At 46.1% G+C, this 22,103-nt stretch overlaps 1 protein-coding gene across 1 annotated transcript in view; it reads left to right on the top strand.

Moving 5' to 3' along the window:
• fbxo38 (F-box protein 38) overlaps nt 1-22,103 on the top strand; it is a gene marked incomplete at its 5' end in the record, with an annotated part of 48,211 nt that overhangs the window by 13,423 nt on the left and 12,685 nt on the right. Inside the window, 9 exons of the mRNA XM_080007675.1 lie at nt 5,652-5,745; nt 6,268-6,398; nt 6,661-6,831; nt 7,800-7,942; nt 8,884-9,097; nt 11,378-11,581; nt 12,163-12,354; nt 12,546-13,259; nt 16,208-16,308. Coding sequence (XP_079863801.1) covers nt 5,652-5,745; nt 6,268-6,398; nt 6,661-6,831; nt 7,800-7,942; nt 8,884-9,097; nt 11,378-11,581; nt 12,163-12,354; nt 12,546-13,259; nt 16,208-16,308 — 1,964 coding nt within the window. The remainder of the gene's footprint in view (nt 1-5,651; nt 5,746-6,267; nt 6,399-6,660; nt 6,832-7,799; nt 7,943-8,883; nt 9,098-11,377; nt 11,582-12,162; nt 12,355-12,545; nt 13,260-16,207; nt 16,309-22,103) is intronic.

The raw sequence follows: 22,103 nt of genomic DNA, 5'->3' as shown, positions 1-22,103 counted from the left end.
GTGTGTGTGTGTGTGTGTGTGTGTGTGTGTGTGTGTTTTGATTCAAATTGTGTTGTGGGAGGTCTCTTCCCACAGATAAGGGTTTAGGGAGGGAGGCGGAGTCTTTCTGGCCATGTTGCGCCGACATGGTGAGAGTTTTATTGTTTATTTCAATATGCGGCACACAGGCCACAATTATATATATATATATATCACTGAGAACTATTATAATAATAGTATCTGGGATAATCTGGGACGGTGAAAGATGGTCACTTAACAGGGCCGCGGTATGATCGGCCACTTTTTGAACCTTCGGCCCCAACTCAACCCGCTCAATGACCGTCATCTAGCACCCCCCAGGGTCTTCTGCCAAAGGGAAGTACAAAGGGAGAAAATCCCATGGAGGCCTGGGGAACCTCCCGCACCGCAAACAACAGGGGGTCCAACCACTTGTCCCAATTACGGCTATCATCGTGAACAAACTTTCGAATCATGTTTTTCAGCATTCAATAAGAGCACTCTACCAGGCGGTCTGGGGATGGTAAACGCTGGTCCAAATTTAGCGGACGCCCAGTAACTCGTGAAGTTCCCGAAGTGTACCTGGTCGGTCAGGATTTCTTTCGGAATCCCGACTCGGGAGATGACCTGAAACAACGCCTGCGCCACACTTTTGGGCTTAATACTGCGCAGGGGCACTGCTTCTGGGTACCAGGTTGCATAATCCACTAGGACTAACACAAAACGCTACCCGTGGGCACTGCGGCCTGATGAGGTCTTTCCAACGGTACCTCGACTAGGGGGAGGGGTCTCAACGGCGCTCTTGGCATAGCCGGAGGGTTGACTAACTGGCACTGAGGACACTTAGAGCACCATTTATGCACACCTGCCCAAATACCCGGCCAATAGAAGCAGGCCATTATCTGCTGTCATGTTTCTCATGACCGAGGTGATCGGCCATCGGGTTATGGTGAGCTGCCTGGAAGAGCCTTTCCCGGTGGCTCTTCAGCACCAACAATTGGATTATCTCCTCTCCTCTCTGAGTGTCATGACTCACTCGATTTAATCTGTCCCTAATCACTGAAAAATACGGGTGAGTGAGCATGGTGTCTGGGCGTGTCAATACACCATCAATTTTATCTACCCCCTCAAAGGCCCCGCGTAGGGTGTCATCTCGCGACTGCTCCAGTGGAAAATCATCGATAGGGAAGGTTAAAGGGACCGGGGGAGACCCTACTTGGGATCAAACCTCCCCCGCACCCGTCGCGCTCGCCGACGACCCCTCCGCTTCACCGTGCGCCACACAACACTCGTATTTCCCTACTGGCCGTGAATGCACTCCCCCAGTCTCTCTCATCAACGCGTCAAACCCTGGCCAATCCGTGCCCAAAATCAGGGAGTGTGACAGGCGGGAACTAACCGCAGCCTGTACCCTCCTTTTTTCCTTGTAACCAATTTCGAGCCAGACCATTGGATACGTGTGAATATCCCCATGCACACAACGAACCTCCACCTATGACGACTCCACCAAAGCCCCGGGTTGAACCAGGCATTGCTAGACCATCGTCTGCAAACAGCCCAAGTCCAGCAAAGCCTGATGGCTACCCCCTTGTAGGCTTACTGGTACTTGGTGGGCTCCTTTCCGACTTGGGGAGGGGTCCTGGCCGAGTTCCATCCTGGGACAGTCGTGGCGGTCGTGGCCGGGCCGCCCACAGTGTCCGCACCCCTGCCCAGACGTCTGCGCAGCTTCCTGATTTCCTGTGGCGGCACCGTCCTGGGAGCTGAGGGGGAACAGACAGGGGACAGCACGGGAAGGGGAGAGAGCATCCCGCGGCACCACAGAACCTGGCGAATCCTGTGTAGGTCCTGGGGTCGGACTTAGCGCCCCCCGGACATTGTCCTCCGGGGCACTGCGATGGGCTGGGGACCCGGCAAATCCTGCGTGGGTCCTGGGGACAGATGTAGCGCCGCCCCAACATTTTTTCTAGGGCACCGTGACGGGCTGGGGACCAGGCGAATCCCGTGTGGGTCCTGGGGACGGACGCGGGTCTGGACCTCTGGCCGGCTCCCTTTCAGCGGTGGGTCATGGCGTGCTCCAGGAAGCTTTCGGTGGCGAGGACGCGCCCCAACTGGCAGTGGAGGTAGTCCCTCTCTTCCTCCAGTTCTGTGAGGTAGTCCCTCTCTTCCTCCAGTTCCGTGAGGTGTTTCTGCAGCCCGCAGTTCGACTCCGGGGCGCCTTTTACTCGTGCCCTGCCCCTCCCGGGTCTCTGCTCAGGCGCCACTTGTGGGGGGCCTCTTCCCACAGGTAAAGGTTTAGGGAGGGAGGCGGAGTCTTTCTGGCCGTGGTGCGCCGACATGGCGAAAGTTTTATTGCTCATTTCAATATGCGGCATGCAGGCCACAATTATATATATATCACTGAGGAATATTATAATAATTGTGGATAATAATAGTCCTCTCGGGCGCAGGAGGAGTGGCGTTCAGCTGCTCACGAGCCCGTCTCCTCTGTAACACAGACAAACATTAAGAAAACTCCCTGCCTCGAGTTGGACCAATCAGTGACGCTTCGAGGCAGCTTGCTGAAAGGGAACTGTGCTGTCGTCCGCAGCCGGTACTTGACCACTCCCGCTTTGTCCGCCACATGTGTTTTTTCATGTATGTTATTGATGCTGCAACACCCTAATTTCCCTTTGGGGATTAATAAGGTATCTTTATCTGAAACTGGAGCGGGGAGAGAGAGAAGGGGGTGAAGAGGGATAGAGTTCTCCCCCTCTCAGCTCAGAGCTGTCCAGTACCCACTGGTGATCGTCTCACATTCCCTTTATAGTCCTGTACAGAGGCTTTGCGAGGGGCAGGTGCTCAAAAAAAGAGAAAAGACACATATGAACCCCCAGCTCCGGTTCTAGGCGTTTTGCCGCTGTTGGCAAAGGGAGTTGCCCAGAATTCTGGGTTTGCCCAGACAACCTGCTACCTCAATACCCATTAATTTGAAATTAGCGCGCCTGATATGAAGGGCACCGTGGGGTCCATGGGGCAGCTGCTCGGACCCACCCACACATACCTGCCGTACTATATGTAAATCTTGTGATGATAATATAGCAATATATAATATAATCTCATATAGAAAGATGATGATTAGTTGTTTATAGACCAAAACATGGTAAGACACATGTTTTGGTCTATAAACAACAAATCCCCCTCTTTGGAGGGGGATTGGTAGAGTTCTGTGTGACAAAAAGCTGTGCTCTTGTCATCACACAGGTTATTGCAAGCTGTTCTTGATTAAAGAATTGTTAAACTCTACCTCCAGACTAACTCTGTCTTGAGCTTTCACACATGCACTGTAAACCTGAAATTATCTAGACATTACCCTGATACGCTGTATGTGTGAACGTAAATGTCCAAATCATTTGACCTGGCCTTTACCCAGCCAGCACCCTAGCACAAAGCCCGGGTAATGTCAGTTTGAGTGTTATGTGTGAGCGGAGGATGTAACTGTCCGGATCATTCACAGCAATTCACAGGCTTCGGCAGATTTAAGTTTAAATCATCTATTGCCGATCGACTCCATCGATGGGGATTGACATTGATGACAGACAATTTTATTTTTATTTATTTTTTTACCTGGGATGAAAAATCAGAGCATCGAAACGTTGTAAGTGCAGTTTACCGTGTTCTGAAACTGCAGCTGAGAGAGAGGGGGGGGCGGAGGCTCTCGCCCTCGGCGCTGTTGAGAAACTAGTCAGGATCTTACTTCCCTGCTCTACAGTCAGAATAAAGAAAAGGCACATGGTCCCCGATGACGAGCCTAAACCTCTGCACTCTGCTGTACGTACATTGCAGGGCCCCCTCCCCCCGCGCACCTTTGTGCCGCTCCTATATGCATATCTTGTGATAATAATATAGCAACATATAATATGAACTATAAACTCATAGAGAAAGATTTAGATTTATTTTGTTTCCTTAGTTTCTTACTTGTACGAAAATGAAAAACATAAACCTAACTCGGAGAATTGGAGTGGAGTTTGTTTTATTGTTTCTCCTCCAGACAGCAGTGCACACCGGCTCCCGTGTCTGTCTTTTTATTTTAGATCTATTTATTTCTATTTGTTTCCTACTGTACATGTATGAAACAATTTTTTTTTTTTCAACACAGCTGAGTCAAGGGACTGTCCCGTTCCAAAAAAAAACCTGTTCGTCTCCACTGTCGGGTTAATATTATAATTATGTTATATGTGTGCGCAAACCCCCCAGCCTGCGCACATGTTTAATGCTACAAATGCGATCTCCCCGTTCCTGAAGTGCAATTGGAATTCCACACGATTTCCCAAGCCTACTGCTGCATACTCCTTTCTGCTTTCTTTATTATTCCTTTTCACTCCCTCATTTATATTGCGGATACGTTCAAATACATGGAGTATCAACACAAAAAAAGCGCAACTACATTTCACTGCATATATGTATGACCGTATGTATATGTATGTGACAAATAATCTGTTGAACTTGAACTACTGATAAGTCTGGCCTCGTCCTCCATCTTGAGTGTGCTGTAAAACTCTGCAGCGTAATTGCATCACGTCCTGCCTCCTGCACGCTCTACCCTGGCTCCACTCCTCGTCTAAGCCAAACAGATTATTTCCAGGTAGTGTAAACGCATCTGACATGGACAATCTTTGGATTTTTTTCTACATTTGTAAAAGGGTAAATTCGGACGATGTCCGGATAATCAGGTCCGGACATTGTCCGGAGTGCATGTATGGAATCAGCTCTAGATGCAATGGCATACACTCTGAATGCCAAGCATGCTGACAGCACAGATTTAAAAAAATAAAATAAAACAGGATAGTGGTGTGCCGTGGAATTATTTAATAGTAAAATTGTGCCACAGCAGAAAAAATGTTTGGGAAACACTGCTCTAAGCCCCATCTCTACTGGTCTAATTTGTGCCTGTCAGCCACTACCCCTTGCTTCGGCTACTAAAGCTATATCCCTTCCTCTCAAAGGCTTCCTCAATTTAATCCTTAAATGGAACTGTTAACTCAATGAAATACATAATTTGCTTCCTCTCATAATTTGCTTCTATGTCAGTTGTCAAGGTAGACACTTCCTGTGGAACCAGCGTTGAATGCCAATATCTGCCAATAACCTCCCACCCTTCGCCTTACCCAATTTTCCAAAGTTACAAAAACTAGCCTGTGCTGTGACATTCAGTCCTTCCCAGGCAAAATTGTTAGATTTTCTTTGCTTAGAACCTAGCAAGACGTGATTTAGTGTAGCTGCACACAATTGTACTCCAAATTTACCACTGATTTACGAATTGCAGAGCTGGAAGCACATCCTAGGGGGCTCAAAGGAGAAACTTTATACATGATCCACATTAATGTACAAACACATTCATGTACAAACCTTCACCTTTTATGTTTGGCTCACTGATACTTATATCAACTACTTAGGTGTCAAACTTTGGTACTGAACATCTGATTGTTCCGACATGCGATAGCATTAATGCAACCCATTGAACACCATGAAAGTGTTTGATTTTGACATGCAGCCGTTGCAAGTGGCTGAGATGTAAAACATCAAATGTGCAATGGGGATTTGTGAGAAGGAACTAAATGAACCCCTTCTCAACAGAACGCTAAAATCAAACTTGTGAAATTATTATATTTTTGCAGGGGGTTTTCGTAATCTCCACACCATAGTGTTTGGGGCCTGTAAGAATGCCCTTGAAGTGGACCTTGGCTACCTCATCATCACCTCTGCTCGCAGGTAGGCGCTGCATTTGCAAGAGCAGCCCATTTCCATCTTGTTAGTTACAGGTTCTTCTTAGACTTGTTTAATTTTCTTTTGTTTTTTTGGGGAAAAAAAATAAACATCCAAATTGCACATAAAATGTTATCATGTTATCAACATATATGTGATCCAATCTTCAGTTCTATATTATGTGGTTTGCCAAGCTATCATGTGATCTTCAAGTGCGTTCTCGAATCTGAAAATGTATTTGACTTGTTTAATGAGCTAGTAAGTGCTCTTTCCTTTTGCAGTTGAAAACAGATAAATGTTCCGATAAATGAGGTACTATTCTATAACGGATAAACAAAAAATGGGAAGCGGTAATTATCAACTTAGATTTCATAAATCATCTAAAAATCAAGCCTAATCGAGAACATTAGCCTTTTGGTACAATAGTCAGTATATTAATAATGTAATTATATTTCATGAGTTTATCACTTTTAATGTAAAATGATTTGACGTACACAGTAATGGAAGTGTTTTTGACTCCAAACTCAGGCTTCACGAGGTGCGTATTCAGCCTTCTCTGACCAAAGATGGAGTCTTCTCAGCTCTCAAGATGGCCGAACTGGAGTTCCCTCAGTTCGAGACGCTGCATCTAGGTTACGTCGACGAGTTCCTACTTCAATGTTAGTTCTATCACTATCTCATAATTTCCCCCTAAACCTGACTACTGTGTAATTCTGTTTAGTCTTGTCATACATTCACAGAATTACTATAATTTTAACATTTTACCAGATTGTTTTAGTGTCATATATATATATTTTTTTGTAACGCAATGTTTGACTTTGTGTTCCATTAGAACACAAAGTCATTCGAGCCATTTGATGTTCTACAAACTATTATTGTTCGTTTTCAAAGTTTTTATCTCCTAAACTGGCATACTTTTAGGCAAGATGAGTCACTCTGAGCTAGTCAAGTACGGTCTGGCTGACGTCATCGAGCATCCAGGAATCATCACAGACATCGGCATGAAGGCTGTTAACGAAGTGTTTGCCAACATTAAGTACCTGCTGATCTACAACTGTCCGCACTTGCACAACCCACACCATTGGATCACAGGTACGACACAGCAAACCTTGTATTTCTTTCCTTTTTTTTTTTTTCCTCTTTGTAACTGTGCTGTCAGTAGGCGGGGCATGATACAACAGAATGTATTTATATGCCATCGCATCCAAGATACAAGCTGCTTTTATACAAAGACAATACTGCTGTGAAGAAGACCTGTCAATATCTCGGCTTTGCTTTTTTTTTGGGTTTGCCGTCTCCCGTTTTCCATGTGAATGCAGCAGTCTCGTTGGCGGGTTGCACACATAACATGTCATCAAAACGTTACACCCCTGTTCAGGCATGCCAGCTGCCTTTTCACACAGACATAGTTTTGGCCCTGTTTTGGCTTTGTGACTACCTCCGCTCAGCGCCAGATCAACGTCAACGAACATGTTTTGAACTTCTCTGTAGGTCTTGCCATTGTATGTTGTTGTGTTGTTGACGATAACCTCAGACCCTTAGACTTCGCTATTTATTCCCCTTACAGAAATAGATAGATATAGATATGTAAACGGAAATTGAAATACCTAAATACCGTTATGAGGAAAAAAAACATGTTCTTTTTCACAACACTTACGAAAACTTGAAGATCACAATGTTGTCAGACAATTTTATAATTTTCATGTTTTACTGTTGGCATTTCATCAGGTTATCGGGGTTTATCATTAACTCTTTTGCACTTCTTTAAATAAGCTATTTTGCCTACATCCTTGCTAACATAATGCTAACAAGACAAGAACAAGGACCTTGCATTACTTAATTGTTCCTCCCCAAGCATGAAGGCAACATACTGTAGCCAACGCTATGCTTGTACTGCGTATGTGTGTACTGCGGCATGTCCAGAAATAGTACAATAGTTCTTAAACGAAAAAAACATGTACCGCGTGAATACCTATGATGGAATGTTTCCCTATGTGAAGTAACATTTCCTGTTTTTGGTTCAAAAGCTGTCTGTACCATACTTGACTTTCTCACCTCAGATCAGTCCCGGTGGAGTCGTCTCGTCGATCTGAATCTTGTGCGCTGTCACGCCATCAAACTGGACTCTTTCTCACAGTTTATAGAGTCACTGCCTAGCCTGGAGTTCATCTGTCTCGACCAGATGTTTAGAGAACCACCAAAGGTACACACTTGCGTGGACATAGTGGACAGAAAGACAAGAGGATTGTGTTTACAAGCATATAGACACTCCTGACAATTTCCATCTCCAACTCTGATTCCACGTTTCCCCTACATAGGTCAGCAGTAATCACTGAGAAAAACGACTGCTTTCTTTGTTATTATAGCTTGCAATGCAAGCACCATTAGCTTGTAGATTTATTCTACAACGATCAAAGGTATAATTGTGGTAATACTTAGTTGATCAACCATGTATTAAAAGTGCAGGGGAAAAATGCCACTGCAACATAGTATGTAGCGAATGTTTGTAGCCGCCTAAATGTAATTGTGTGATAAGCAAATCTGGTTGGTTTTAACGAGATGAGCACTTCATGGAGGCCTGTTTCACACTTTCAAAGATGAGGAAGGATGTAGAGTGGGTGGTCTGGTAATCATGAGGTTTTCTGGTTTGATCCCTGGCTCTTCCTGGTAGCATGACACTAATACTGAATACAGTGAACCCTACTGGGTCCTTTCTCTGTCTGGAGTTTGCATATTCTCTCAGGGTACTTAGATTTCCTCCCACCCTAAAGACGTGCCTGTCAGAGTTAGACACTCCTGCCGAAGCGTTCGATCAAGACATTGGCTCTAGAACTGGAGGTGGTGCCCAGACGCTTACCTTCATAGCAGAGGGGTCTTGCAATGCCGGTCATTTAGTAGCCGAATCTTAGTCCATGCATGCACAAATAAAATGAAACCAATTTGGGGATTTTATCGGCATAGTTCATGGGGGGGTGGGAGGGGCGGTCCTCATAAACAGTCGGATTGCCTGTTTTGAGAGCTTGAAATCTTAGCCTGTGTGTGTGTGTGTGTGTGTGTGTGTGTGTGTGTGTGTGTGTGTGTGTGTGTGTGTGTGTGTGTGTGTGTGTGTGTGCGTGTGCGTGTGCGTGCGTGCATGCGCGTTAGGGTTGTGCAAGAGTGGGCCTCAGTGCAGGAACAGGCATCGGAGTCTCCTCGGCCCTGGTCAGCAATCAGAACTCTAACAATGACAACGACAACAATAACAATAACAATCATCACAACAACAACAACAACGATGGCCACCTTCCTCATCCTCCCGCTCCAGCTGTCAACAATAATATCTACAACCAACCACGGCAACAACCGCAGCAGCACCAAGGCAAGTTCCTCACATACTTACTCACTATACTTTCTACCGTTTTTAAATAAATATGTGAAAAAGCAAGATGCAGTAAATCTAATTTCTATGTTTTTGTGGCTTGACAAAACTTGGCGGACCCGCTACGCTCAGCTGTTTTGAGCCCCTTTCACACATAGTTCCCGAGAAACTACTGGGACAACCTTTCTGACACCGCTAGTGAGTTTTACTATTCACAAATGCAGCTACATTCCGGAACATTTAAATCGTGCACCTTTTCACACATGCCATGATAATGCTGGAATAGATTTGTCATGGGTATTTACCCATTGACCCCTTATTGGGGGCAATGGGTCAACTTGACTGTCCCATCTATGGGACAGTCGAGTAGAAGTCACCCGGTGCAGTCCCGCTCCGCACCCCCTATGCCAGAGAGCGACAGACAGAGCAGCAGCCCACGGAGCTCATTGTGCCTTGTGGTTTCGTGATACCCTCATGTCTATTTACACGGCAGTATCCGCAGTGGAAAAGAGGTATCAGAGAATTGGAGTGGAGTTCTTTATTTTATTTCTCCTCTAGGCAGCGGTGCGCTGTGCACATGCGCCAGTTCTCAACTCCTGTGCTGAGTTTACTGATTTTTTATTTTAGATCTATTCTACTCTATGAAACAAACGTTCCAGCCCGTTACCAAAAAAACCCTGTCCTCCCACTGTCCCATGGCACGCACATGGGACTTTATTTAGTAAAAACTAGATGTTTTCTGTAATACACGGTTTGCTGCAATATATGCAAGGCACATTGCAATATGCACATTGGTGATGCATGAGTACCTGAAGCATTAGGAATACTGGCAGACAATGATGGCATCAGTACGGTATGAAGATACCGCAAGTAGCTCACATGTAGCATCAAGGGTAGGACTAGTTCATATGATGGTAAGTAAGCAAGCTGAAGGTACTAGCTGGTGGGTTGAATATAAAAGCCACATACACTATACATTTTGCTAGGTTGCAAGAAACTGCATTACGATGATGTCTAAATATCGTTATGTATGCCCTTTATATTGCAATCATCTTGTTCAAAGGATAGGTTGGCTATTTATTTATATTATTCATAGGACAACCCCGCTGAACTATTGAGAAGCTTACCGCTCCGCTGCAGCTTCTCACTATGAAATGCAGTCCAATGTTTAAGCCATAAACATGTTATATCTACTTGTAGAAAACAGAAAGTTCACAATATTGTCTTTATATACCGGTCAGCCACAACATTAAAACCACTGACAGGTGAAGTGAATAACATTGCTCCTCTCGTTCCAATGGCACCTGTCAAGGGGTGGGATACATTAGGGAGCAAGTGATCATTCAGTTCTTGAACTTGATGTGTTGGAAACAGGAAAAATGTGCAAGCGTAAGGATCTGAGCAACTTTGACCAGGGCCAAATTGTGACAGCTAGACGACTCGCTCAGAGCATCTCCAAAACGGGAGGTCTTATGGGGTGTTTCCAGTATGCAGTGGTTAGTACCTACCAAAAGTTGTCCAAGGGAGGACAACCAGTAAATCAGTGACAGTCATGGGTGCCCAAGGCTCATTGATGTACGTGGGGAGCGAAGCCTAGCACGTCTGGTCCAATCCCACAGAAGAGCTACTGTCGTTCAAATTGCTGTAAAAAATGCTGGCTATGATAGAAAGGTGTCAGAACACACAGTGCATGCTTGCTTGCTGTGTATGGGGCTGCATAGATGCAGACCGGTCAGAGTGCCCGTGGTGACCCCTGTCCACCGCCGAAAGCGCCTACAATGGGCACATGAGTGTCAGAACTGGACCATGGAACAATGGAAGAAGGTCGCCTGGTCTGAGTGACATTTCATCATGTGGATGGCCGAGGTTTGGGTCCGATCCAATCGAGCATCATGGGTGAGTGATGGATGGTGTGATGGATGCTGGAAACCTAAGCCTGATCCATGGTAGCCCCACCTTGCAACTTACAGGACTTTCTGCTAACGTCCTGGTGCCAGATACCACAGGGCACCTTCAGAGGTCTTGTGGAGTCCTTGCCCTGACGGGTCAGAGCTGTTTTGGCGGCATGAGGGGCACTACACAATATTAGTTGTTATTAGTGGTGGTTTTAATGTTATGACTGATTGATGTATGTTATTTATATGTTAAAATAATTACTGGCAATGAAAATGTCTGCAAACTGCATTTTATCAGTTTTTCAGGGATTTACTGACTCTAACTTCTATCTCTGAAGATTTATTGAAAAATCTTCAAAAAATAAATGTTTGTTTTCCCCCACAGAGCCCCTGGAAGTCAATGGAATGATAGATGAAGAGGAAGAGGGGGATGTAGTCTTGGAAGAAGAGAACATGGAGGCAGAGCCTCAGATGGAGCTCGAGGGAGCAGAAGAGGAAGTGCCGATGGAAGAGCTCGACATCGCCTCAGGACCGTGTCCCCCTACGGGAACAATGCCATCAATTTGTCCTCCTGATGAGGAGCAAGCAGGTTTGGAACTGTACTTCATTTAGTATTTTAGTTGTTAAGAAGAAACTGTGATGGTTGTGACCAGCGTGACAATTTGACTTGATATAAACAGATGATGATGTTGATATAACAGATGCTTGAGGCTTTCCAATCCAAATCTGACAAGCTTTCTATAATCCTCAAACTCCCTTTCTGCTGTGTGAAAGGCATTGTTTGAATATAAAACGTTCCCAGGAGAATCTTTTAAAGAAGCCTGTTCCCTCTCTTTCTCCTCTCCTCACATCTTTCCCATGCCACTTTGACCTCTCTCTCTGTGTGCCAAGAAGCCAGAAGAAGAGGAACAGCTATCTTTTGAAAGATGCGTTTTAAACAATTCATCTTTTTCCAAAAGAAGAAATTCTTAGACATCTTTTGTCATTTTCAGGATACTGTTTTTTATGACTTCACAGGATTGCTGTCTCTGTTTTTCTTCTTTGTTTGAATCTCTTAAGTGCTGTTAAATGAGCAACTGTAATATTAGAGTTATAATAATCTAGGCGTGACATGTTCTTAATTGCCTTTAAGTTTCTAACCCATTCATACCATCCCACTAACTTCCCCAGGTCCTAGCGGTCTAGTCCAGGAGTGTAAACCGACATGCCCCACACCTGGCAAGCCTGCCCTTGGTGTCTCTGACTCTGACAGTGAAGAAGAGGAGGACCTGTTTGTGAGGCGATCCAGCCCTTCCTCTGCTCCCCAGGAGATGGATTCCTGTCCAGCAGGAGCCAGCAAAACACAGGACATGAGCAGCAGTCGTGAGCCAAACTTACTAAACTCAAATTGATTGTTTTTAATTTATTTATTCTTAGTAGGTGCTACAATGAATTTTCCCCCAGATATATAATAATATCTGGGGGATAAGTTTTATCTTAACTAAAATGTGTAATATTAATCTATTTTCAATAGAATTGATTAAAAAAGTGATTAAAAACCTGATCCTTTCCAGGTAAGGGAAAAACCCCTCTCAGGCGTCACAGCAGCTCGGCTGGAGAAGCTACACTAATGGTAGCAAAGTCAACCACCCGACCTGTGGAAAGCTGCTGTGAGAAAAGCTGCCAGGTGACCAGCGAACAGATCAAGGCCGACATGAAGGCAGCTACAGAGTGCAGTAACAAAGGGGTTTCCGCAGCGGGGAGGCAGGGGCCAGAAGGAAGGACCAGAGATTGTGATTCAAGCACAAGATCCGGTGCCGAGACCGCAATCAGACATGGGTGTACTGGAGCCGGGGGGAGATCAGCGGTGAGGCACGGAGCCCTATCCGTAAGGGTGGTAGCTGGGGGCGAAAGAGTTGGAGAGTCCCAGGACAGACAAGGGCTTGGAGCTCACCCGGCCTCTATTACCAGCGACAGAAGCAGCAGAACTGGGCAGAACAGCAGAGGCATGGAGAGGACGGGGGACACAGATGCGCGGCAGAGCACCGGGGTTCGGGGAGAGCACCGGGGCTTGGTCGGTGCCGCAGCCAGTGTGGGTGAGAACAGTGTGGAGCCCAGAGGATCTGCCGCAGCGCCCAGAAGAGGAACACTAACAGTCGGACAGGACGAGAGGCAGTCTGGCCCTGGATCCCAGTGCATCGCCGGTTTCGAGGAAGGCTTTGTTCCCAGACGACCTCTGACACGATCACACAGCCGCACATCCCCGGTGCCTCTGGTTGCTGAAGCAGGTGAGTCACAAATCAGCCTTGATTTATGATCTCACTAGGTGAACTGATATAGCTATCCAGAAGTAAAACACTTGGTCAAATTAATCTATAGTTGCAAAAAGTTCCTTTATGAATTTTACTGAGCCAAAGTTGCTGAACTGAAACAGAAAATACAAAACATAGTACAGTATGTTACAAGAAATAAACTCATTGTTACTGCCGTTTGTACCTGGTAATCATTAGCTGTTGTGCGACAATATTAAAATATTAGGGCACTGTCCCCTGGAAAAAAAAATGAGTCTTTTTTTTATTAAACAAATTATAAATAATCCTAAATATATTTTTATATGCAAACACAGCTCTCCATGTGTCCCGTTCGCAGAGACATGTGGAGAGCCGTACCATATTTGGAGTTGTTCCTCCAAATAAAACGACTGAAAACAGTGGGGCGAATTCACAAAGCGATTGTGCGGCTTTTAATGGCCGCTAATCCAGCGCAAATGACAGAAAAAGCGAGTGTCTAATTCACAAAGCACCCGCAAATGGTGAAATGCTCCGCTAACTGCGCTGCCACGCAAATGGCGCCATTTGTGCGTATTTAAATTAGGTATTATGTGTAAATTTGGTGCAAAATTGACCCCTTTCTATGCAAATGAGCCTCCTTGCAATTAGTGTCCAATTCACAAACACTCGTGCTAATAGCCATAGGCAGTTAGAGTGACGCTATAACCGTTTGCAGACACCTAGTGGTAACTGCGTAACAACAAGAAAAAGGCAGATAAAGCTCCGTTGCGCGATCATCTTCAGAGGGCTGTTGCAACTGAAGCGCATTTATAAAGGTTTTCACACCTAGACTTTCCAGTAATCTGTAATTTATATTTGACATTATTATTATAATTATTCTTATTGTCACGGCATCTGTAGATAGCGAAATGCGCAGCAGTCTGTGGTTTTCAAAACATTCTATAATTCCTATTAAACTCAAAAGTTATAGGGAATAGTGATAAAGTGGCATTGAACCACAGATAGCATCAAACTTCAGAACCATGGACTGCTCCGCAGGCCTCTTGCCTTTCCTGTGCAACAGGCACGGAACTTTGTACAGTAAAATATATTAATTCAACTGTTATCATTTTTCCATTGTAATATTAATATATTATTAATCTAATAATAATATTATCAGTAAGAACTAGAATTTCTTAGGTAAAAAAAAAAAATTATATAGATTTACTCATGCTATTTAAATGTCACTGCACATAAACTTTGCCACATGGATAGATGTGATCAGACGCAAAACAAATGCAATTTGCACCCAGCAGCAAAACCTCATCGGCGTATTTGCGCTGGCATATCATTAGTGCAATATCTTTTGTGAATTTGGAGGCTAAAAGGGCGCCTTTTAAGCGCCTAAGGCGCAATTAATGCGCAATTCATGGGGCTATTTGCGGCAGCAATCCATTTCTTTGTGTGTTTTAGTTGTTTACACTGTTAGTTACACTGTTATGTATTATTAACTGTTTAACTGATGGTATTAAAAAAATATTGTCGGTTAAACAGTTAGTATTATTAGTGTAAAAAATGTTTGTTACCTATCCATTGTCTTAGCATGCTAATGTGGCCATCATGTGAGTGTGCCACGGCCAGGACAGGATATATACATTTTATTTTCTATTGATGTTTCACAATGAAAACAAAATAAAACCAGGACTATAGATAGTTATTTTTGTGCAGAACAGGTATAAACAGTATTTTTCACACATAAATAATAATAGTAAAATAACTTATTGGAATGAAACCTCACAGTCAGACCAGTTTGTGTGTGCCTTCGCTTTGTGAACCTGACGTGACATTGGGTACGCTACTTTTCCGCCAGGGCACATCCCGGCGAGGAAGGAGCATAGGCATCGCTTACATAGAGGGGGAAACATTTGCCGGTGGCAGGACACAGAAAGTTAAACAAACAACACAACATAAACCTGTAAAACTTGACAAAAACAACAACGGCTCATCACCCAGCGAGACACTGTTCCCTTCATTCGTACAAAAGGGCCGGACAAAAGAATCGTTCAAGAGAAGTTTGTGATAAAGAGGGACACGGCCATCCCAAGGGGTTATTTTCCGACTGGACACCTTGATTAATTGGACTCTTTACAAAAACATTTCTATATAGTTTTATCTCGTGTTGCTATGGAAAAGGCTTGCATAGCCCGCACGCAGTTAAAAAAATAAAGACCTCTTGCACAAAAATAGAGAAGTGCTGCACGGAGCATGACTGACGTGGCCGGTGGAACTGCAATTGTGGATTCAATAGGAAGCAGCACTTCGCGCACACCGCGCAGCAGATGACGCATGGAGGGGGAGACAGGTCCCGATCGAGACCTTTCTCTCCTCTCCTCCCGTAGGATAAGTAAAATCTGACTCTTCAGACTGTGCTGCGATGCGACTCTGCGGTGCGCACATGAAGCAGCCACTGTCATTTTCACTTTTGTAGTGTCCGACTAAGTATTGATAACACGCATAGTATTTTACCGATTCCATTTTTTTATTATTTGAATGTGGGTGCTGTTACGCGAAAATGAACTAAATGGGTTTTATTTCTATTAAAAAAGAAAAGGAAAAAAAAATACAATACAATGACGGTGGTGGGCAAGTAATTTAATTGGTGATTGCCGAACACCATGTAAGACCGGCACAGGTAACCGCGGCAACCCTAGTGTCAGCCATCACAGCCCCACAACATTCAGGGCCTTCAGTATTTCTTCTCTCTTCACCTGAGTGTCAAAGCTGCTCTGGTACCAAGTACACTTTGAATATGGTGTTCATTGTGGAGAGTCCATGACTTGCACAAAGTCAAATGACAAACCACCGCTCTGGTTTCTTCCTGGGACATTCAGGAAATTAAATGAAATGCTTCTCTCTGAACTTGGCCAAAGGCCATATCATTGTATATCATTTCTGTTTGCTTACAGACCTATCGAGAGCGAGGCCCCGCATAGCCGCAAAAAGGAAACGCACTGCTGACAAGTCAACAAGCACCTCAGACCCCGTCACCGAGGACGACCATGTACAGGTATTTACCGCCAATCATGACCCGAGTCAAAGATCTCACTTTGCAGAGCCCGTTATGTGACCTTTCTGGGGCTGCCCCTAAATAGTCAACCAAACGTTAACAAACCATAGCTTAATATTGTCATTAAGTCTGCATTATAGTGAAATTATCAACATTTTCTGAACTTCTTAGACTGTTCTAGCTATTTTAATCAATTCCTCTACCTGCTTGATCATAATGTCCACATTACTGATTGTTTCTATTTTTTTTTCTTGTGTGTAATTATATTATGAAAGCATTAGGGCTGCTCCCAAATAGTTGACCAAACGTTAATCGAGTCTTCGGTTTTCATTCATTTCATTGCTCGGTTGGTCGCAGGAGCATTTGGGAGCTGCACCTTTGTCAAAATGAACCTTAAAACCTATATGGCTGGAGCCATGTATGAAACGTTAAAGGGCTTTTAATTTGAAACAAATTTGAACAAAAAAATGTTCAGTCTTCTTTGATGGTTGTTCCGACACATTGACAAAAAGAATTACAACTTCAGCAGCTTTTGCCAGTAATTAACAAGCCGCTCGCTCCATGTATTCTGTATACTCTGTGTAGCGCTTTTAAATCAAATTTTTATTTTAAAGCCTGGTTATTAGTTATTGTGTTGGTGTTCCTGATAAATTAACAAAATGTTCAGTCCCCTTGCTGGTTGTTCCGACACATTCAGAATAGGGATGTGTGGAGGTGTGTTGTGGCCCAGGGCCAGGGAACAAGCGAGGGGAGGCAGGCGAAGGCTAAACAGCGCCTTTTGGCATGTATTTGTTAATTGTTCAGACAAAAGGTGGCTCATGAGCCAAATGGAGAAATAAAAGGCTCTCTGGCAAACGGGGCGAGTCGACAGGGTTACTTCACATGTGTGGTTCAATCCTATATTCCACCAGTATACCACTCATGCACCGCCATGCACCCGTCCCTACTGCAGGGAAAAACATAGGCTAAATTACTTCCTGGTCTGGGATAGGACAAATCAGCGGAGCCCCTCTGTTGATTTACCCGATCCCCAGCAGGTGAGCGGATGGGAGCCTGCACCACCTGTCTGCAGCGGCGGCTGGTCCACGCCCCCTTGGCCCGCCACACAAACCCCACTGCTTAGGCTGGGGCGCTGTCCAGCCTACAGCTGACACCCCCCCTCCCCCGCCCAGGACGGCTCCAAGCCCCCTGTCCGATGCGTCTGTCTGCAGACTGCAGATAGGAAGAGCAAAGTTAGAGGTATACAGTACAGGCTCACCACAGAGAGCTGCCTTTAATCTGACAAACGTCCGCTGGCATGGCTCTGACCACTGGATCAGATCTGGAGCACCTTTTCGAGTTAGGTCGATCGTGGGGTACAAACCTCCTATAGTGCCCGGCCAGACCCAAAAACTGCTTTACCTCTGTCTTAGTCTTGGGTCTTGGCGTGTTCACAACCACAGCGGCCTTATCCACCTACAGTCGGAGCAGCCCAACACCAACTTCTTGCGCACTTCTTTGGGTTGGCGGTGAGCCCCGCACGCCTCAGGGACCGTGGCACAATGCCCACATGCTGCATGTGCCGCTCCCACTTATAGCTATGAATAATCACATTGTCTAAGTATGCAGCGGCAAATGCTGCGTGTGGTCGTAGGATGCGAGGGTCGCAGGGGCACCAAACAACCGGAACTGCTGGGACAAGGGAATCTGACAGTAGCCCTTGGTTAAATCCAGCATCGTGAAAAAAACAAGCCTTACCTAACCGGTCGAGAAGCTTGTTGATGCAGGGGATCGGGTAGTCACCTAACTTTGACACCGCGTTCACCTTCTGGTAATCTATGCAGAACCGCACAGACCCATCGGGCTTACCCACCAGCATGATGGGACTAGACCATTCGCTCGTAGATACCTCTATTTCAAACCAGGTCCAGCATGGCCTCTAATTCAGCCTACACTATTTTGTGTTTTTGTTCGGGCAGGCGATATGGCCGGGAGCGCACCTTCACTCCCAGGGGGGTCTCTACATGGTGGAGTATGAGGGGCGTACAGCCGGGCAGGGGAGAGAACACCTCGGCCAAACGTTCAAGCTCTGGCTGGGAGAGAGATGGTCACTTAAAAGGGCCGCAGTGCGATTGGCCGATTTTGGAATGTCCGAGCCCAACCTATCCCTCTCAATTACCGCTGTGGCCAGTGCTACGGGCACACCCTTCCCTCCGTTCTTTAAGAAGGTTGCGGTGGTAAATTTGGGCGGACCCCCCCTGTCTGCGCATTCGACTTCACAATCAACCTCCCCCACGTGTCGCTTGACCACAAAGGGTTTTTGCCAGTAATTTTAAGCTGGACGTAAGGGGGAATACTAACACATTGTCCCCCGGTGAGAATTGTCTTAACTGAGCCGCCCTGTTGTACGGGTGGCACTGACGTTCCTGGGCCTGGAGCAAGTTCTCCTGTGACTCCTGCCCTAACGCATGTCGCTTTGCTCTCCGGTCCAGGATGTACTGGACCTCATTTTTACTGGTGCTAGGACCCTTCTCCCAGTTTTCCTTAATCAGGTCCAGCACCCCACGAGGTCTCCTGCCGAACAGTAGGTCAAAGTGGAGGAAAACCCTGTGAAGGACTGGGGAACAACAGGGTGTGTGTGTGTGTGTGTGTGTGTGTGTGTGTGTGTGTGTGTGTGTGTGTGTGTGTGTGTGTGTGTGTCCCAATTCCGGGTATCATCGTGGACAAAGTTGGATCCGGAAACCGGATCATGGTCACGTTTTTCAACATTTTGTTGAAGTGCTCATCCAGACAGTCAGTCTGTGGGTGGTAAACGCTGGTCCGAATTGAGCGACAGCCACACTTGCGTGACATAGACAAAGTGCCCTGGTCGGTCAGGATTTCCTTCGGAATCCGACCCAAGAGATGACCTGAAACAGAGCCTGCGCCACATTTTTGGCCGTAATTCTACGCAATGGCACTACTTTGGGGTATCTGATTCCGTAGTCCACAAGGACTTACACAAATCAATAGCCATGAGCACTGTGGTCTAATGGCCCGATGAGATCCATAGCGACTCTCTCGAACGGCGTCTCGACTAAGGGGAGGAGCTTCAATGGTGTTCTGGGAATAGCCGGTGGATTCACCAGTTGTCCACCCAGATGCATGGCTAATAGAAACGGGCCATTATCGTCGTTTTTTTGTGTCCTAAGTGACCGACCATCGGTTTATAATGAGTCGCCTGGAAGACTAAACCCAGACGGCTTTTAGGAACTAACAATCTCTTCTCCTGACTGAGCGTCCCCGCTCTGATGACTCTGCCGGCACGACCTCTGCATTGCCATGCGCCGTGCAACACTCACATATCCCTACAGACCGTGAGTGCACAACCCCCCCCCCCCCCACCTTTCTCGTTAACACGTCGAAAACCGGCCGATTTGTGCCCAAAATCAGGGGGTGCGACAGGCAAGAACTAACCATGGCCTTTACCATGAGCTCTTTCCCCTTACACTGAATTTCGAGCCGCACTATTGGATAAGTGTGAATATCCTCATGCACACAACGAATATCCATCCACTATGCCTCCATCACAGACACAGGTCGAACCAGGTGTCCAGATGTCTACCCCCTTATAACCTTACCCCTCCCCCTTCGCAACCGGGGGAGGGATCCGGCGGACCGGCGTCCCTAACCACCTGCCCAACCTCCATTATGGGGCAGTCCTGGAAGTCGAGGTAGGGCTGTCCGCATTGCCAGCTTACCCGCCCAGGCGTCTGCTCGGCCTCCAATAAAAGCCGCGCCACCCAGGAAGGACTGGGGGGGGGTGAAGTTGGAATCCTGTTGGTGGTCGTCCATCCTCTAGTGGGGAAAAGGGGGCGAGTTGGGCCCCGGGAGGGAGGAGGGTGGTGATGGCCGCGCCGTCCACGACCGGCCAGTTCCGTGTTCCCCACGCCGGATCCAGGCACGGGCCCCTCGGCGGTCCCCGGCGGTCGGTGTCCCGCAGCTCCCTCGGTGGGGCCCCTCTCTGGGCTGGTACAGTAGGTGGCGGTGTGAGCATAGGCCTGGGCATGGTCCTTGGTGAGGACTATGGCAGCTTAGAGAGAGGCCGGCTGGTGACAACACACCAAGCGGGCGGCGCAGCCCGGGAGGTTGTCAGCAAACTGTTAGTCACCACCGTAATGATCTGGTGTGGGGAGTGCTCCACCAGTCATAGCCAGCGCTGGGCCGCGTCGAGGAGCTGCTGGGCATGCAGGAACGGCCAGCCTGTAGTGTCGTAGGGGGGGACCGGAGGCGCAGATAGTGGCCCTCTGGTGTTCTCCCGACCTGTTCCATCACCGCCCTCCGGAGGACAGCGTAGGTCGCCGTTTCTCCGGGGGTAGGGCATGCGCCGCCAGCTTGGCGTCACCCTAGAGGAGACGCCATGCCTGCTCGCGGTCCGAGCGTGTATAGTTTGTCTTGTCAAACATTTTAATGCACACATCATTGAATATGAAAAACATATTTGCCGATGTTGTGACTCACCGCAGACTTTAGGTACATTTAGTGGCTTTGACTTTTTTTATCGCAAAATTTGGAAGTGAAGTATCAGAGCTTCAAAACAAGGTGTCACTTCTGCAAATCAAGCAAATAATTTTAAAGCTATAACTTGTTAATGACAATGGTGTGGCAAACTGTAATTCTGAGATAATCAGCTTCAGAGTTTTCCCCCACACTTGGCTTTATTCAGCCAGCTCCCAGAATGCAAATGGTTGAAGGACCAACACAGCCACATGGCCAGTTGACATCCTGCTGAATGGGGACTTGACACCTTGCTTAATGGGCCATTCTCTGCATTGTTTTTGTGGTTTGAGGGAATGTTCTACAGTGTCATCGACACTTTTAAAAAGGCTTTTATTTAACAGTAAGAATATCCATGTTTTAGAAAAGTGGAATTATTTAGGAGTTTAAAAGTGCAGAGTCTATCAATGATATAAGTCTATGTATATTAGCCTTGGTGTATCATTTAATATATAAATGTGCGTATGCCAAATATCTTCAAAGTTGTTGGAGTTATGTGGGCTAACCCCAACCATACCCCAGCTACAACCTTAGAGCCTGTTTGGGGCCTCTTTTAATTTTCTTTTCACCCCTGGCTGCATTTGCAGGTAAACTTGAGAATATTGTGCATTACTACTTGTTAATAATCTGCATCACAAACCTAAATGGACTTAATCACGTCATCAACTTCTTCGGTTGTAACAAACAACGGGCCTGTCGTGGGTCTCCACCGGTGGTTCTTGAAAATATTTAGTTTCATCGTCACATACAGGTTGAAATCCGCTGTTTGAAATTTTCTCCAAGTCCAGGATAATGCCGGTCTCAGTTTTCGCATCGCTGTTGTTCTCTGCGTTGCTGTCGAAGAACTGACTATCATCGAGGAAAAATAAGTCCAGTACGCGCTGCTTACACTGACTTGGATCTATCGCACTGGTCAAATTAAGGTCCGCGATATGATTCAGATCTTCCGCCACCTGCTTCTCATAATCCATAACAACATGCAGATGGAAGTTTTCACAGACAAGTAAAACTGGATCCTCGTCTTGTTTACGGAAGTGATGTCAGCGTGATTTCTTCAGTGGTATACGTTGGTACATGCCCCCTACACAATAATGTCTCCGTGTGTGTGTGGAAAAGTAGTACGATTTAAAGGTTGAACTCTATCAAAACTGTTTCACATTGTGACTTCACATCATATGGAATATGGAGGAATGTTCTTCACCTGAACGGTTGCTTTAAAGGAAACGATCGATCGGCGTTCAGCGTCTCAGTAAGTGAACTGTGGTTCCCCATGTAATCTA

Source organism: Zeus faber (assembly GCF_960531495.2).
Source record: "Zeus faber genome assembly, chromosome: 10".
NCBI classification, from domain to species: domain Eukaryota; kingdom Metazoa; phylum Chordata; class Actinopteri; order Zeiformes; family Zeidae; genus Zeus; species Zeus faber.
This window is presented reverse-complemented; position numbering and strand designations above follow the sequence as displayed.